The sequence below is a fragment of the Bos mutus genome, chromosome 1 (genome assembly GCF_027580195.1).
Source record: "Bos mutus isolate GX-2022 chromosome 1, NWIPB_WYAK_1.1, whole genome shotgun sequence".
Lineage (NCBI taxonomy): Eukaryota > Metazoa > Chordata > Mammalia > Artiodactyla > Bovidae > Bos > Bos mutus.
In genome coordinates this window covers 90,552,974-90,572,729 of record NC_091617.1, presented here as the reverse complement: position 1 = coordinate 90,572,729, position 19,756 = coordinate 90,552,974, and the positions used below count along the sequence as shown (strand labels likewise).

The 19,756-nt window shown below is 36.4% G+C and overlaps 1 protein-coding gene across 9 annotated transcripts in view; it reads left to right on the top strand.

Annotated features, from left to right (window-relative positions):
- NAALADL2 (N-acetylated alpha-linked acidic dipeptidase like 2) overlaps nucleotides 1-19,756 on the top strand; it is a 1,605,389-nt gene that overhangs the window by 1,292,956 nt on the left and 292,677 nt on the right. For all 9 annotated transcript variants that reach the window (XM_070373006.1, XM_070373026.1, XM_070373016.1 and 6 more), the window contains one exon: nucleotides 12,030-12,176. In XM_070373006.1, the coding sequence (XP_070229107.1) occupies nucleotides 12,030-12,176 (147 nt within the window). The remainder of the gene's footprint in view (nucleotides 1-12,029; nucleotides 12,177-19,756) is intronic.

Genomic DNA, 19,756 nt, shown 5'->3' with positions numbered 1-19,756 from the left:
CTTGATTTCCTACAGGAGCTAATAGGATATATCATTTACTTGAAAGCAAATTGTGCCCATCAAGGGATTAAGAGACAGAATGTGCTGCAATGTAAGTGTGACTTATGGCATTACCTGAAGTCAACCTCAAACTTCTTGCAGCATATTTGGCATTCTGAGTCCAATAATTTTCAGGTCCAACCCTAGGCTAAGCCAGATGGTTTTTGTGTAGCTCTTTTCTTCTCCCTTATGGTTCTATCCCATTGGAAAAGGTTGATATGACAGGATTGACTTCATTTGTACTCATTTTACTGTGCTGATCAATATGGGATCAACAGAAGGATGGACTAAACAAATTCTATGCCTTCAAGAAAACATGTAGAAGGGGCAGAAAAAAATACAAAGAAGAATTAAATTAAAACAGTGATATAAGTATAAGACTTCCTGGTACATGCGGACCAAAACAATGGGTCTATGTATGGTGCAAAGAAAATTCACATATAGGGATGGGCCTGGGGGTGACCGTCATGGCGGGTGTCTGGGTGCCCTATGCTCAGTGCTCCCCAGACACACAGTGGCTACTCTCTGATGGACTTATTCTAGCAAAAGCATCCCTAGGCTAGCAGATATTTTGGCCCAGGGCTTTATGATTATGCCATGATGTTGCCATCCTCAGTGTTAGACATAGTACTGCTGATGGTGTTATTTCCTTTTCCTGATTTCTCACACTCAGCACTTCACTTGCTTGAAATGGTAATATGTGATGGTTTGCCACCCACATCCTTTTGCCCTCCTGCTTGCCAAGTCTGCACTTTTCATCTTTTTCTCCCTGTGTCCTCCTAAAATTAAATGAATTACCGCGAAAAAAAACCAGAAAGCACCCACCTGACTTACAGCTGCCCCATAACCCTGGTCATAGAGAGGATTGCAAACTTTCTCCTGCTGTCTACTGAATGATGCTAAATATATGCTGAGTATTTCCAACTGTTTTCTTGCTTTTGGCTGTACTTTTTTTGAAATGTCAGATTTTTTTTTTTAATAAAGTTGCTAAATTGTTTCATCTGTGGATAATTTTGTTTAAATATTTCATTAAACATATTTGCAGCCTGAGACAGTTAATGTTGAATTGAAAACTGGTTAGGTTTTTCAGTTATTTTTTTTAATGCCTGGCAGCTGGAATATATCACTAAAATGCTGACGTTGGATTATTTAAAACAGCATTGCCTGTAAGGCTAGGAGAAGCTATTTAAGACAAACCTCAAGAAGGCTGGTGAAATAATAGCTGAAGTTATGTTATGTCAGCCAATTCCTCAGCATAGAACAGAACTGTGAAGCCAGAATTGTTATCCTTCACTGTGACATAAAATCTATATTTTGATCCTTTTGATCATTAATAGTCCTATAGGAATTGAACCCAGGAGGAGTGTGCTTTCATCCCGTGTGTTGGCCAAAGGTCAATTTGGATGGTTCTGCTTTACCTTTTCAATATGCGCACAGTTTCGTTTAGATATAATCAGAGTACCGTTTTTGAAAGAGCTCTGAGGTTGTCATTCTATATATAGTTTGTATTTCGTGAAGAAATAGGCTTAGCTATTGTAGTGGCCATCTGCAAACATATTACAGAAATTCCAAAGTGACTAAGGGATCTATGGAGTCTTTTAATCTGATACTTTAAGTCACTATTTCTCTTAAACTGAAAAGTGATTTTTATTTAGTTGATTAGTCAACAGGCCACCAGCGTTTTATGTACAGATTCTGTACTCCTTCCTTATTGCCCTAGTTAAGCTTGAGGGAAAAGACACTGGACAAGAGATGGGAGTAGGTGGGGGAGGGAGGTAACATAAAAACTAAGTTAGAAATCCCTGAATGTTGTTGCATTTGCTATCCTTACATCTTTAGAGGATAGCAAAGCTTTTAGTCTGCAATATGGGATAATAATATTTATTTTACCCATTTCACAGGGTTTCACTATAATATGTCTGTTTGTAAATGACAAATCCTTCTGTAAATGTCTCCTTGTAATAAGTGAGAGAGTCCGTCTTTAACATATTTTGATCATTGTTTGATATGTGTCTAGAAAATATAAACACACGCAAACCACGTAAGCAAGAATTGTCCTTAAGAAAATCATAATTATTAAATGAATGCAGTTTTTTCTGTTTTCCCTGCTGTCTTTTGTCTCTCTTTTCTCTCCCAGTATCCTCTTGGTTATTTAGAATGCCTACTTTGGTGACCCCCTACCCCATCAAGGGCCTCATGTTGTTGTATCTATTCCCAAATCCTCTATATTTGAACCTTTTCTTCCCTATTAAACTGAAATGGCAGTTACTGTCATTTGTCTCCTCCCCAATGCTTCATACATTTTTGATAATCCTAAATTGACCTTATATTAAATGGTTGCCAGCAATACAACTCTAAATATCCCATCTTGCTAGGCATGGACATTCTATAAAATGTTAACATTTCTGAAACTGTGAGCTGCCTGTTAGAAGTTTCTTTCTTTCCTATACTATTCAAGAAAATCTGTTTTAAAATTGGTATTTCTTACAATCATAGGAATCTTAGAATTGGGAACATAGAACGTAAGTTCAGAGGGGATTTGGAACATGTAATTTGGGCAGGGGGGCAGATGATTCAATCACAGATTGAAAATTCAGAAGTTATAAACAGGTAGACAATGAAAAGTCTTTCTCCTAAGCCTGTTTCTCCCACCAGTACCTCTCCCCAGAGGCAAATATTATTTGCATATGTAGTTGTCCCTAAGTATCTGCAGGGATGGGTTCCATGACAGCCTCCCCATCCTCATCCCAAACCAAAATCTGAGGATGCTCGAATCCCTTATATGAAATGGCAAAGTACATCCACAGGTACAGAGGGTCAGCTGAAATAGAGCATATACATACACTTCTTTAAAATTTTACTTTCAAAAATAAAACTCAAATGACAATGACATATAATCTTTTTTAATCTTTTATATTAGGAATGTAAAATTTATCTTAGAGATTGTTTTCTCCATTTGCAAAAGTACCTTCATTTCCTCAAGGCAACATGTTTTTCCTTTGAATAAATCTAATATCATTTATTTGGACTTCCCTGGTGACTCAGAGGTTAAAGCATCTGCCTGCAACACGGGAGACCTGGGTTCGATCCCTGGGTCAGGAAGATCCCCTGGAGAAGGAAATGGCAACCCACTTCATTACCCTTGCCTGGAAAATTCCATGGATAGAGGAGCCTTGTAGGCTACAGTCCGTGGGATAGCAAAGAGTCAGACATGACTGAGTGACTTCACTTTTCACTCACTTTTGTTGTTTAGATTCTTATATTTAAAAAATGGGTTCATCTGTAATATATTGTGGTATAAGACAGTGTAAAGTAGGTACTATTTTATTAGTTGAGTTTTTTTTAAATTTATTTATTTGGCCACCTTGGGTAATCTTAGTTGTGACCCTCATGATCTTTCATCACAGTGCGCAGACTCTCTAGTCATGTTGTGGGCTCAGTAGTTATGACATGTGTGCTCCAGAGGGTGCAGGCTTCAGTAGTTGAAGCAAGCCAGCTCTCTAGTCATGGTCCACCAGTTTATTTACTACAGGGATGTGGGATCTTAATTCCCCCAGGGGTCGAACGCACATCCCCTGCATTCCAGGGCAGACTCTCAACCACTGGACCATGAGTGAAGTCTCCTATTGGCTGAGATCTTTATTTAAACCCAACAAAGTGGCTGAAGTGTTGATATCTTATACTTTTAAAATAACACACTTGTTTTTATTGCATCAAAAACCCTTAAATGGAGAGAAATAAAAGAGAAATAGGTCTTCTGCCTTATGTGTCTCTTGGTCAGGGAGATGAAGTTGGTCAGGGAAGTGGAAGGAGAAAAGAAATAGAGTTTGGCATGGATGAGGATACAAGTTAGAAGTTACACTAAAAACAAGGACAAATGTCTTTATTCTTTTCCATTTGCACTGTTACAGAGTGATTTTTAAAGCATTCATTAGTTCATAAATATATTTTAATACAGTTTGAATTATTTCAAATGTAAAGTTATATTTTTCTACATTCAATAACAAGATTGTGGTTTGAAAATCTAACAGAATGTGGTTTAAAAATCTCACAGAATTAGAGTGTGTTTTTCAGTTTGCCAATTCTACTTGAGTATACTAGAGGAATAGTAATAATTCACCTTTTAAGGCTGAAAATACTTTGTTAACACCATAGGAGTAGGTTTTAAAACCTTTGCAGAAACCTTGAGATATGGAAGATTTTCAAAGTTCCATTTTATGAGTTTAAAATTGCCATTTTAAACTAAAAAGCTATTTTCCCCTACTCAATTTAACATATTTAAAAGGCATGCCAATGTATCTATTGATTTTTTAAAAATAGGTTTGCCATCTTGAAAGTATATTTTATGTATAAAGAACTCAATATCAGATGCTGCTGTTAAGAATAACTTAAGTTTCTAGTTTAAAATACTAAAGAAAGTTAGTAAACATAACTTCTTGTTCCCTCTCTAAGATTATTAGAGGAGTTCTGTAATTCATTATTAAGAATTACTTCCTAAATAGCAACTTAACATACTGGCATAAAAATACCAGCTAAATAAATAAAGAACACATGATACACACAATAGCTAAGCATTGAAGAGTTGCCACAGATACAGTTTGTTATAATTATATCCAGTAATTGAATATGACTTAAAACAAAAATCCTAGAATCCTAGGAAGAACAAATTGAAGGTTAATATATTAATGTTAATACATTAATGTTTGTATTAATACATTAATATAAACATGATAGAGAGGATAAAGCATTACATTTGGAGTGAGAAGACCTGGAATCAAATCCTGGCTCTGTTGATTTGTTGTTGTTGTTAGTCACTAAGTCATGTCTGACTCTTGCAGCCCCATGGACTGCAACACACCTATCTTCCCTGTCCTTTCCTATCTCCCAGAGTTTGCGCAGTCATGTCCATTGAGTCAGTGATGCCATCCAACCATCTCATCCTCTGTTGATCCCTTTTCCCCCTACCTTCAATCTTTCCCAGTAACAGGGTCTTTTCCATTGAGTCAGCTCTCCATATCAGGTGGCCAAAGTATTGGAGCTTCAGCTTCAGCATCAGTCCTTCCAATGGACACTCAAGACTGATCTCCTTTAGGATGGATTGGTTGAATCTCCTTGCAGTTCAAGGGACTCTCAAGAGTCTTCTCTAGCACCACAGTTCGAAGCATCAATTCTTCAGTGTTCACCCTTCTTTATGGCCCAACTCTCAACTCTCACATCTGTACATAACTACTGGAAAAACCATAGCTTTGATTCTATGGACCTTTGTCAGCAAAATGATGTCTTTGCTTTTTAATATGCTGTCTAGGTTTATCATAGCTTTCCTTCCGAGGAGCAAGTGTCTTTTAATTTCATGGCTGCAGTCACCATCCACAATGATTTTGGAGCCTAAGATCTGTTGATTTGGAAGCCTCAGTTTTCTAATTTGTAAGACAAACTGTTTTGCAAGGATATATCTCCCCTATGGAACATTTTGAGAGGCTGGCAAGTCCTATATAGACTCATTCTCAGAAATAATATTATAAAATGCTTAGATTTAAATACACAGGATGACAAAATAAACCAATTGTATCAAAGTGCAGTTAACTAAATATGAAAGTACACATTTTAGTATTATAAAAAAATTTAAAAATTAAGACACATTCAATATCAAAATACATCAAAGTGTCTCATAACTTTCTTCATTGAAAATTAGTGGTAAGCTAAAGAACTGAAATGTGAAATGAAAATGCCTGATTTCGTTTAGTTCACAAAGTCACAGATAATGCTAATACTATTGGTTTTATGGTATTGTCACATTTGAATGAAATATTAAATTTCAGTTAGAATTAAGTGAATATAAAAATGCTTTTTTTTTGGTCCATTAGTTTCATTGATCTAAATTCTTTCTGTGGAGCTCAGGATAATCATCTTGGGGCTTTAGGATTTTTAGATTCTTTCCAATTTCAAAATGTAGTCCTCTCTCTATGATTTCTCACCTGTTTATGTGTTCACATTGCCTGGGATCATGTTTATAAAATCTGAAGTTAAAAAATAACAAAATTGTGTGAAACCACTTTCAGTTGATCAAACAACAACAACAACAAAATGTTCTTCTCAGTATGATTAAAGTTTAATTTTTCACTGGTTCTGATTGAAATTTCTTATACAAATAGGTGACCAACCATCTAAGAGTGTCTATATAAATCAGAGTTCTCCAGGGTCCCAAGATCTGCATTTGGTCAGTTGGAGACCCAAGAGAACTGCTGGTGTAAGTTCTGGCCCAAATACCAGGGACTTGTATTATTATTCTACTTGGGACTTGAGACCCAAGAAGAACTGATGTTTCAGCTGAATACAGAAAAAGAAAAGACCCATGTCCCACTTCAAGGCAGTCAGGGAGGAGGAGTTCTAGATTACTGGTGGGAAGGTCTGCTTTTTGTTCTATTTAGACCTTAAATTAATTGAATTAGGCCCATCCACATTAGGGAGGGTGATCTGCTTTAATCAATCTACCAATTCAAATGAAAATTTCATCTAAAATCACCCTTAAAGACATTCCCAGAACAGTGTTGAGCAAATATCTGGACACCTCATGTCCTAGACAAGTTAACAAATAAAATTCACCATCCTAGTGCCTATAAAAAAATCATTTTTAAAATATCACAGACATCATTATCACAATTTAAACATTTTTATACTGTGTGAAAATCAGAATGATAAATTGCTTCTGCCCAATGAAAATTACAAAATAATGCTGAATGAATATAAAGTGACTTTATTTTATTATAATATGTAGAATGCAGTACTTTAATTTTGAATGTAATTCTTTTTTTTTTGCTGTTTGAGTAAGTAGTCATCTTAGATTTCTTAAGTATGTAGGGTGAGTATGTAAGCAAGAGAAAGCAGAAATAAAATGTTTGAATTATTAAACATATTTTCAAATACTATAGACACCTGTCAAAGTGTCTTGGTATTGCTAGTCAACTAATGCAAATGTTGACTTAATGTCTTTATAGGTCACTTATATAATAATTTACTAAGAAGTTATTCCTTTCAGCTTAAAAGTATACTTTCAAAGAGCATACTGATTTAGGATTGAGGTTATGATTTCATTTCAGGTCTTCAACAGACTAGTGATAGGAAATTAAATGTGATATAATCATGGCTTTTGTCTGAACTTGCTTATTTTATAAACTGGAATAAACATGTCTGGTATCAAACATTAAGTGTGAAACATTTTGAACTCCTTGAATGAAATACTTAATTTGTATTTATTCAGCCTTGTAAATAAATTTAAAAAAATATTGATCTGTACAAATGTGTTACCAATCTTCTCTCACTTGTGGTGGCTAACTTCTAGAAAAGTGAAAAAAATGAATTTTATACTTCCCTCTCAGATAATAGTGCTTTTAGAGGTTGAATAGATCAGCATCTGTTACCTGATATGGATCCATTACAATCCACTTCACTGCTGTGAGGGAAAACAATTTATATTAAATTAGAATACAGATTTAGGATCACTTCAGGTCTCTGAGTTTGGCCTAGAATTTAAAGTAGTGAATAATAAGAAGATTTAGAGGATAGGTTTTGTGTGCCAGAAATGTTTTCCTCTTAAGGGAAATCCCTAGATGATTCAATCTGAAAATTGGGTTCTTTTTAACCCTATTTTACTCTGAAGCTAGTTAGGAACAAAAGAACAAAATAAACTTAGACTTGAGGATCCTATAGTTCTGCCTTTCATCCCTGGTTAAATCATAAGAGAGTGGGTGGTAGGAAATAAGGTGCTAGGGGAGACAGAGGGAGAGACAGAGAAGCACTGGCCAAATAAGCTCTCCACAAGATTTTACAGGGAAACTCAGTACGTAAAGGATAGGCCCCAGGAGGGCTCCTTAGGGAACTCTGTGTCACCCCTGACCTTCCAATCTTGGGTTGATTTTCTTGAATCTTTTACCCTTCATTTGGGCTTCACTTTGACAGGAGACTCAATAGTCCAGTGCCTTCAGCTATAGGGCCCAGCTACACCTTGGGCCGTGCAAGCCTATTATTCTGCACCCTGTTCTCCCAACCTAAATAGTCCATATTAGAACCAGAGATGTGGTTTAAGAGATCTTAACTGTCAAAACATAATTTAAAAACAATTCTGATAATATTCACCCCGTTGACATCTTAGAGTTGGTTTACAAAAGAGTTTATGTGTGACAGAGGTGGCAATACAAACATTTAGGGAAAAGATATAGACTTTTCAATAGATGAGTGAAGTAAAGCAAGCCAGAGTAGGGGAAAGGATGCAGAAGTATTTTAAGAAATGTGATCCTGAAGGCTGGATATTACTTGTTTTATTTGCCTGAAAAACACAAAACATGAAAGCAATGATGTAGCTAGAAGAGATCACAGACATAGACTGCAATGAAAATATTAAAGCTATGCGATGGGATTAGCCATGGAAAAAACAGAAAGACTACAGAATCTGTTCTGGTTTTGGGATGAATGCTTGGGTTCAGTAAAAGACTGAGGCAAAACAACAATTGTGCTTCGAGTAACTGTTAGATAAAACAAAGGATGTAAGCATTGGTTGGAATTGATCATTTCTCCCATTTGAGGAACTTGCATATATGGGAAATTATTATTTTTTGTGAGAGGGAAACTATAACAATGATAACTGAGTAAAAGTGATATCAACATTTAAAACCACTATTATTTTTAAAACGTTCATTAAAAACAATTTTTACAGACAGTTCATGGAATTGAAAGATGTCAATTTTTATCCATGCCTGTTTAGAAAAAATTCTGTCTAAGGAGTATGGATAACGTTTAGAGTGAATGTAAGAATTATGTGTACAAAATGAAACAAAGACCAAACCTATATTTTCACTGATGATGAATAGGGTACATGTGCTATCTCAAAGAGATGTAGATGTTGCTGCAGAAAGGGAAAGTAGATCACTTAAAAAATAAATTTTAATTTTATTAGCTAGAGTCTGGAAAGAGACTAGATTCCATCAAAGCCTATTAATAACATAAAAAGGTGCAACAACCTAGATTTCACAAATTCAAACACCTCCAGTCACCACTCAGGACATTTGAATGAGCGAAGCAGCCAAACTCTAAGACACTAGTCATGGGACGCTGCTGAGTGTCTTGACCGCTCAGTGCAATGAAATTCAATTAGAAAAAAGTCTATTCTGGTGCAACAATTACCTTAATAGTTACCTGGATCTCTCAGAAATACTTGGGATTTCTTACATAATATTAAGTGGTCTCTTTGCTTTTCATGTTCCAGTACTTAAGGGTAGCTCTTCTTTAGATATTCCTTAAAGTCTCCCAGTTGGTATTAAAACTCTAGGAGTCTTGGCCCCAGGAGTATATGAAGGAGTGAAAGAGGGTTAATTATCTTTTCAGAAAACTAAGCTTTTAAAGGAAAGACTCGGTGTGTGTGTGTGCTGGGGAGGTCACCATAAAAGCATTAGGTCTCTCATTACACTGTATACTAGAACACTCGTTACTTTTTATCCCCAAATATTTAGTTACCTAGTGCTTAGTGGTTAGCTGTTTTGCTCAGTCGTGTCCAACTCTGTGTAGCCGCCAGGCTCCTGTGGTTCCTCAGGAACCATGGGATTTTTGAGGCAAGAATACTGGAGTGGGTCACCGTTTCCTCCTGCAGAGGGATCTTCCCAACCCAGGGATGGAACCTGCCTCTCTCAGTTCTCATGCATTGGCAGGTGGATTCTTCACCCCTAGCACCACCTGGTGCTATCTAATTACCCAAGATATTTGTAAATGAAGTCAGTCTGAAGCCTTGACTAGTTTATAAATCCTTACACCAATTTTCCATTTTAATTGATCTAAAGTTTGTTGCAAATATTTTTGATATCTATTTACTTTTCATTGATTGGTTTATAATATTGGTATGATTTCTGTCATATATCAACATGAATTAACCATAGGTGTACATATGTCCCCTCCCTGTATTAGTACCTCAAAAAAATAGATAAGTATTGAAACATTATTATATGTTTGAAGGATCTAGCACTGTAGCTGAAAAAGGTTGGAATAACTCAGTTTCTGAATATTAAAATACATGTTTCTAAATCTTTTGATAGGTAATATTTAAAAGTGTTTCCGAAATTATATCATGCCAAAGAAACATAGGAAGGGATTGAGGAGTCTATGTGCTGATTCAATGGCAAATTTGCACCAAATACATACTTTTTGCCTCATATTATATGTGATATTCTCACACTGTCGTCTCACTCCCCTCATGATTCCTGGTGAAGAGACTGGTATTCTTCCACATTTCATATTTGAGACAACAGCATCACATAAATATTCTAGATTTTTGGAAATTTTTTGAAGAAGACATTTTAAATCTTAATAGTTACAGGAACCCTTATTTAACTGGATTTTGATTTTTTTGTTTTATTTTTGTAAAGTTACTGTCATTTATTTTACATGCTAGACAACTCTTAGTTTAAGAAATAATAGTCCATCATTTTTTATTTCCCTAGAGGTTGCACTCAGCTTTGTGGTTCTCTTTGGTTTTGGTAATTGGCATATACTTGTAAGACATGTTGAGATAATTTTTGAATAAGAAATGGAGGAACTTTATTTTCTGTGGTTTTCCAAAAAAGCATTTTAAGAATAGAATTATATCCTACCTGATGCTTTTGAACTGTGGTGTTGGAGAAGACTCTTGAGAGTCCCTTGTACTACAAGGAGATCCAACCAGTCCATTCTGAAGGAGATCAGTCCTGGGTGCTCATTGAAGGGACTGATTTTGAAGCTGAAACTCCAATACTTTGGCCACCTGATGCGAAGAGCTGACTCATTGGAAAAGACCCTGATGCTGGGAAAGATTGAGGGCAGGAGGAGGAGGGGACGACAGAGGATGAGATGGCTGGATGGCATCACCGACACAATGGACATGGGTTTGGGTGAACTCCGGGAGTTGGTGATGGACAGGGAAGCCTGGCGTGCTGCGGTTCATGGGGTCGCAAAGAGTCGGACACAACTGAGCAACTGAACTAAATTGAACTGAGACCATCCTTTAAATTTTCCGAAAACTTTTTTAAAAAGACAAAATTAAACCTTTGAGGGATTCTACATTCTCTTTTAATGAGTCATTAAAGTTTATAATAAATCTATTCCCAGGTGAAAATGAAAGTTAATCAGTGGTATCCAATTCTTTGCCATCCCATGGACAGTAGCCTGCCAGGCTCCTCTGTCCATGGAATTCTCTAGGCAAGAATATCAGAGTGGGTAGCCATTCCCTTCTCCAGGAGATTTTCCCAATCCAGGGATCAAACCCAGCTATCCCACATTGCTGGCAGATTCTTTACTGTCTGAGCTTCCAGGGAAGCCCGAGAGTACTGGCGTGGTTTCTCTATCCCTTCTTCAGGATATCTTCCTGACCCAGGAATGGAACTGGGGTCTTCTGCATTACAGGCAATTCTTTACCAGCTGAGCTTCCAGGGAAGCCTGGTTGATGCCAGTGTACAGAATTCAGCTACCAGTGCAGGAGACATAAGAGCTGTGGGTTCGATCCCTGGGTCAAGATCCCCTGGAGGAGGACATGGCAACCCATTTCAGTATTCTTGCCTAGAGAATCCCTTGGACAGAGGAGCTTGGCAGGACAGGCCATGGGGTCTTAAAGAGTTGGACATGACTGAAATGACTTAGCAGCAACAGCATAATTAAAATGCTTTTGCAGCAACAACAACAGGCAAAGCTTGATCTAGGCCAGTGCTAAAGTCACTCTCCAGTGAGCATGAACCTCATAGAAGAATGTTGGTACAAAGATTTCTGGTCTTCATTCTCAAAGGTTCCCATTTGGGAGGGTATTGTTGTAGTCTAAGCATTTGTAGTTCATATTTCAAATAAGTTCCTGGGTGTCATTGATCCTGCTCATACTGGCCATTGACACTGCTCATATTGGCCCATGTTTCAAATAGCATTGGTTTAGGAATGACCTAAGAAGTATAGTGTGTGCTAACAATTTAAATTATGTTTTTCAGAAAAATAAGTTCAATTGTCCCAGAAGAGATCAGTGCCCAAAAACCAATATCAGTTCTGAGCAGATACAGGATGATGCTGATTACTTCATCAACCATCTTGGAGTTCCCACCGTGAGGTTTACTTATGAGGACATCAAAACATTAGAGGTGAGTGCTTACAGAAATGCAAAACACACACCATATATAGCAGGAATGCAGGATTTTATTTTATCTTGGCTATTCATCTTGCTTACCAAGTAGTTTACTCTAAAAAGTAGCTTCATTTAGAAAATTATTCTAGTTGTTCAGAGGCTTTGTAAGAATATTTGAAAACATCAGCTCTTTTCAATAGTGCTGAATTCAATTTAAAAAGATTTATACTGTCACTCACATTTTCGCAGCTTGCTTCTCAACAAGAAATGTGCACTTGTTGGATTAACATCAAAACATAATTGTAATCTTCAGTATTCACAGAAACAGATGACATATGCAATAGATTCTCCTCTCCTTGCCCAAGGGAAAGTACATTTCACCTGCTGTATGTTAATGTGAGTCTGTGGAGTAGCTTTCCAAAGTTTGTCAATAGTTTCCTTGACTAAAAAGATGCTACGTTTTTTCTTATGAGGACATGAAGTTTTCTCCCAAAGGATGTCACAGAGGCCTGATTCACCTTAATTGTGTTCATTCTTATGTTGGACCTTAAGCCTTTTTATTTTTCTCAGAGTTATGTCACAGGAAACTGTTGCTCTGCAGATCCAAACCTACTGAAAGATTTTTCCTTCTTTTACAAGATTATCTCTTCTTTGCTGGGAGGTATTTGAAAGCCTCTGGGGTGGCTTTCTTGAAGCAATTATTTCATTAACAAAACAGTGGCTGGAAAATGAAACCTTGTTTGTTTTTCAGTTACAGATGTTCCTAAAAAGTTGTATCTAAATTGTATTTTTATAGGCTCAGTATCAGATATGTGATCTCTTAATATCTGATAATTTTTCGCTAAAGTGATCTTTGTGTTTCTCTGCAGACCTCTACCCTCACCCTTCATTTCCTCAGTGTGTGTCTGTGTGTGTATTAGGCACTCATTTTTGTCTGACTCTTTGCAACTCCATGGACTGTAGCCTATCAGGCTCCTCTGTCCATGGGATTCCCCAGGCAAGAATACTGGAGTAAATAGCTGTTCCCTTCTCCAGTGGATTTTCCCAACCCAGGGATAGAATCCTGGGCTCCTGCATTTCAGGAGGATTCTTTACCATCTCACCCACCAGTAGACACTTACAAACGATCACTAACAACTTATATTCTTGGAGGGAGAATTTCTGGATGACTCCTATTGTATATGAATTCTTGGGTAGTGGAAAAGCAATCACTGTGATTTATGGTGTTTAAAATTAAATTTTCATCAATTCAGTTCAGTTCAGTCTCTCAGTCATGTCTGACTCTTTGCGACCTCATGAATCGATGGGGTACGTGTATAGAGGTATCTTTGCTCATACCAAGCCTACTATATACACTTTAATGAAATTGATGTATTAAGAAATTAACTCACTTTTTAATTTTCCTAGTTGACACATTTTAACATCTTTTTATCTCCCTCCATCCCATCCCAGCCCATCCAGCTCCTGTCATGTTAGCACGTTGAAAGAAAGCTTTTATTCAATATATGTTTAATTCATGCTGGTTGAGTTTAAGCCAAGAATTTAGAGAGGCAATATAGTATAGCCTTAGTAATGAGACTGTACTTGTCTTTGGGGGCCTCCCTGGTAGCCCAGTTGGTAAAGAATCCGCCTGCAATGCAGGAGACCATGGTTCAATCCCTGGGTTGAGAAGATCCCCTGGAGAAGAGAAAGCCTACCCACTCCAGTATTCTGGCTTGAAGAATTCCATGGACTGTATCATGGGGCCACAAAGAATCGGATACAACTGAGCAACTTTCGCTTTGACTTTGGATTCAAGTTCTAGACATGATTTAACTTTTTTAAGAACTGTTTTTTATAGATGAGGGAACCTTAGTGTATATACAGAATCTATAGTGCCATTGTTTAGTTGCAAAGTTGTGTCCAACTCTTTTGAAACCCCAGGGACTGTAGCCTACCAGGCTCCTCTGTCCACGGGCTTCTCCAGGCAGGAGTACTGGAGTGGGTTGCCATTTCCTTCTCCAGGGGATCTTTTTGACTCAAAGATGGAACTCACGTCTCCTGCTTGACAGGCAGATTCTTTACCGCTGAGCCACCAGGGAAGCCTCTATAGAGCCATGGTAAAGATTAAATGCTTACCATGCATGTAAGAGACTTGGCTAACATTAAGTATATAGTAAGGCTTCATTACCCATAGCTACCATCAGAATTATTATTATCTGACTTGCACATTATTGGGGGAATTTCAGAACTTTTTTGATAAGACATTAGCGGGAGGGAGGAGTTTCCTAATCATTAAGAAAAGAGTACTTCTAAGGCTGACTAGGTGGGTTATGATGAGTTGGAAGATCTGAGGGTGTAATGGGAGAAAATTTGGAAACAGGTCCCAGTGAAGTTCTCTGAGGTTATGCTTTAGTCTCCTGGTCATGTCTGACTCTTTGCAACCCCATGGAATGTAGCCCATCAGGCTCCTCTCTCCATAGAGTTCTCCAGGCAAGAATATTGGATTGGGTTGCTATTCCCTTTTCCAGGAGATCTTCCCACCCCAGGGATTGAACTTGAGTCTTCCGCATTACAGGCAGATTCTTTACAATCCAAGCCACCAGGGAAGCCCAAGTTCTCTGAAGGTATGATTATAATGTGAAACTCCCCAGGATAACTCACGAGCTACATGGGGTGGCAAATGAGTCCAACAGGACTTAGGGACTAAACAACAAAAACCTCAGGCTAAAGTTTATCCCCTAGAACTGGATTGGTCTGAATGAGCTAATCAGTTTTTCAGATTATACACAGAATGTGTAACTCCCATCATCAAAATATTTTCTACTGTATTTGTCTCCAAGAAAAGTAATTAAAAGAGAATCTTGTGTGTTTTATAACTAATGACCTTGTTTATATTGCTTTAGTGTGAGAAAAAAATTTAATGGATTTGTCCCTTACAAAATGTGAAAGCTTGAGATGAGACAATTTTGTATGGTGAACTGTCCAAAGAACAGATAATAGCCTTTGCTTTCTGTGTTAACCTATAATAAATATTTGTATGCAGTTATTAAGAGGAATTATAAACATTGAAAGACTTTATCCACGCTTTAAAGAATATTTATCCTGTGTCAATTAGTAAAAGCAGATAGGGAAATTAGAGCTTTTCCCATGCAATGAAGATAAAATATATATTATATTTATGTATTGCATAATATACTATATGTGTAATATAATATGTAATGTCTACCACTTATTGAATACTTGCTTTGCTAAATAGTTCTACATTAGGAAATATTTTAAATTACCTTGTAGAAGGAAATGGCAATCCACTACACTATTTTTGCTTGGAAAATTCCATGGACAAAGGAGTTTGACAGGCTACTGTCCATGAGGTTGCAAAGAGTTGGATGCAACTTAGCAACTGAGGTATATTACTTTATCTCATTTATCATTTACAATATCCCTATGAGTCATCTTTTATTACTGCTTTTTTTTTTTTTTTTGCTGAGGATGAAATGGAGCTTAAAATCAAGTAGCTTATCCAACATCATAAAGCTAATAAATGGCCAAGATAGAAGTTTATCTAGATCTCTTTAACAGTATTCCTCAACTATTACAATAATCCTCACCTATTACATTAAAGTTTGCAAATTTGTAGCCCAAGGGAAAGATCCAGTCCACAGATATCTTTTGTTTGTTCTGAGCTTTATTGAAAACTTGAATTTCTGGAAGCAATGGATTCCTTTTTCCATGGAAACAGTTGGCTAAATTGTGCATTACAATTACAATATTAAGCATATTTCTTCAACACATCTTTCTACCAAAACTTAGGAAATGAATGATCCAACAGCCTAAAGGGCCACATGTTTCACCAGACTCCTATCACCTCTATTACCTGTCTGGAGGCTGTAGAAACTGAGTTTGTTATCTTTGTGCTCAGTATCTTTGCATTTTAAGTAAAAGAACTTAAAGCTATAGTCCCTTTCACTTTAAAAATTGTATATGCATTCTAAGTATGCTAACATTATACTCATGTTTTTAAAGAAATTATTTATTTATAATTTATTTAGGTGATTATAATGCAAATCTAGAATTTCTGACAGGATTTTTAATCTAGCAAGATTGATCATGGATCTATTATATTCAATTTCCACAAGTAAGTAGTGATAATAAGAGAAAAACTACCTGTAGTAGACTAGACTAGTGTGGTAGACACCACTTTTGGGGAAGATATTGAACATTATTAGTTCTAACATTTTTTAGTGAAATATGACATTTTATAATAAGTACTCCCAATATTTCGTACTATCCATATTCCCACCAGTAAGTTTTCCCTGTAGTTTCTCAGGATGTTCATATATTGCATAGATTGCTTGAAATACCTTTTATCTTTCAGCTTTTCTTGACATCTATACTCTAATTTTACAATAGTTAAATTTCACAAACGAAAAGCAATCTGTGGCTTTGCCAAATGTTAGAATTTTTCCACCTCATAAGCTATCACCTTGTTAATTGAAACGTCTCTAGTTGTAAACTTCATTTAAATAAGGTTTTCACTTTCTAAACATTGTTGCACCTGTTAGAAGAAGCATTTTGCACAGATTAAATACAATGCAGAGATTACTGAAAAGAAAATGAAAAGACAGATGCTTTCTGATTAAGAGTGCAATATTTATGACAAGCCGGTGGTCCAATGCACATTTCTTCTGTCACTTAACAGCTGTTACATATAATTTTTGTTCCAGTTCAGTATATTTACTCTCTATAGGGCATGTCAGAGGGTCTGACTTTCTTAGTATATCAATAGATCAATCCATGCCCTAACAAGTTTTATACCACAATTTGAAGCTCTGATTCCTCACTCTGTTTGACCTTACATTTTTTGCTCTTCTGCTTGAAAAATTCTATTTTAAACCCAATTTACCTCTATAATGGAGCATTTAACATTTAAATTATAATGAGCTAAGAGGGTATTACAGCTTTTATATAGCAGAGATTTTTGCACAATTGTTTCAATATCTCTTGGTACCCCAGCAAATGAAAATCAAGTAGCATAGGTATTTGGAAACTCTTACTAATTTCTTTTAAGTTAGATGACTTTGATATAAATTCTGATTCTTAAACTGATACACAAAAGCATGAATGTGTGTGTGTGTGAGAAAGAGAGAACTTTAAGGTATGGGATAAAAATAATTATTTGTGCAGATGCAATACAGTTGCAATGGATACATACATATTTTGGAGCAAAATATCTCATAGTTTACATGGTGATTAAGTTTTATTCTATTGTACAAGTTGAGAAAAAACCTTACGTTACTTAAATTAGAGATTGTTTTGTCATTTTCATTTTTTCTTGGGAACTTAGTCACTGTCATTGTTATGTTAATAGGTAATAGCTTTTCAAAAGTCAATTAAAATCTTTTTACTTTAGAAACTGAAGAGTTATGCATAACTATGCAAAAACTGAACTTTTTTTGGTAGTGTCTGATAGAATCTGTTTCATACTGTAGCTACACAACAAATTAATGTCACTTAGAAATGAGATTTTACCTTTTCTATTTCAAAATGGACCAATTCCAAACAGGGTAGAAAGGGGTTTGTCAGTGTTTTTTCAAGCTCATTTGTTTTCTTTGTAAGTTATTTTAGGAAAAGAAGACTGTCAGATAAAAATATGTAGTATGATTATTTTCAGATCTTAGAGTAAATGTTTCAAATGTTTTGTTCTAAAGACCTATTTGCATTTATTAGTACTGAACACTCCAAAGAAAAGAGCTTTTTGTTTATGTGAGTTGTTATTCATTCATCAAGTCATGTCTGACTCTTTGCAACCCCATGGACTGCAGCACACCAGGGTTCCCTGACCTTCACTATCTCCAGGAACTTGCTCAAACTCATGTTCATTGAGTCGGTAATGCCATTCAACCATCTCATCGTCTGTCGTCCCTTCTCCCCCTGCCCTCAATCTTTCCCAGCATCAGGGTCTTTTCCAATGAATCGGCTCTTTCCGTGAGGTAACCAAAGTATTGGAGCTTCAGCTTCAGCATCAATGCTACCAATGAATATTCAGAGTTGATTTCCTTAAGGATTGACTGGTTTGATCTCCTTGTTGTCCAAGGAACTCTCAAAAGTCTTCTCCAGCATCACAATTCAAAAGCGTCAATTCCTCAGCACTCTTTATGGTCCAACAATCACATCTGTACGTGACTGCTTTGTCAGCAAAGTGATGTCTCTATTTTTTAATATGCTGTCTGGGTTTGTCAGAGCTTTTCTCCCAAGAAGCAAATGTCTTGTATTTCATGGTTGCAGTCACCGTCTGCAGTGACTTTGGAGCCCAAGAAAATAAAATCTGTCACTGCTTCCACTTTTTTCCCCTTCTATTTGTCATGAAGTAATTTGGAAGGACTGGTTTTAAAGCTGAAACTCCAATATTTTGGCCACCTGATGCAAAGAGCTGACTCATTTGAAAAGACCCTGATGCCAGGAAAGATTGAGGGCAGGAGGAGAAGGGGATGACAGAGGATGAGATGGTTGGATAGCATCAGGGACTCAATGGACATGAGTCTGGGTAAACTCCGGGAGTTGGTGATGGACATGGAGGCCTGGTGTACTGCGGTTCATGTGGTCGCAAAGAGTCGGACACGACTGAGCGACTGAACTGAACTGAATGTGACCAGATGCCATGATCTTAGATTTTTGATTGTTGAGTTTTAAGTCAGCTTTTCTACTCTTTTTTCACAATCATCAAGAGGCTCTTTAGCTCTTCTTCACTTTTGTTATTAGGGTGCTACCTTCTGCATATGTGAGGTTGTTGATATTTCTCGTAGAAACTTTTATTCCAGCTTGTGCTTCATCCAGCCTGGCATTTCACGTAATGCACTCTGTATAAGTTAAATAAGCAGGGTGACAATATACAGCCTTGATGTACTCCTTTCCCAATTTGGAACAAGGCTATTGTTCCATGTCAGGTTCTAACTCTTGCTTCTTAATCTGCATACAGGTTTCTCAGGAGACCGATAATGTGGTATGGTATTCCCACATTTTGAAGAATTTTCCAGTGTTTGTGATTCACACAGTTAAAAGTAGTCAGTGAAGCAGAAGTAGATGTTTTTCTGAATTCCCTTCTTTTCTCTGTGATCTAATGGATGTTGGCAATTTGATCTCTGGTTCCTTTGCCTTTTCTAAATCCAGCTTGCACATCTGGAAGTTCTCAGTTTACATACTGCTGGCACCTAGTTTGAAGGATTTTGAGCATTACATTAGTAGCATGTGAAATTACTACAATTGTACCATAGTTTGAACATTCTTTGGCATTGCCCTTCTTTGGGATCATAATGAAAACTGACCTTTTCCAGTCTTGTGGCCACTGCTGCATTTTCCAAATTTGCTGAGATATTGAGTGCACTAATACATGCAGATATTAACCATGTTAGAAGTGAAAACTGAAGAAAAATATATAGTATTTATTATTTTTTAAAATATCAATACATTTAAATGAATATAAATAATTTATTTTATAAAAGATAATTATCAATTTTTTAAAATATCAATATCAATTTTAATATTTTAAAATATCAATACATTTAAATGAATATAACTTTTTAAAAATATCAAATCATTTAATAAATATAAATAACT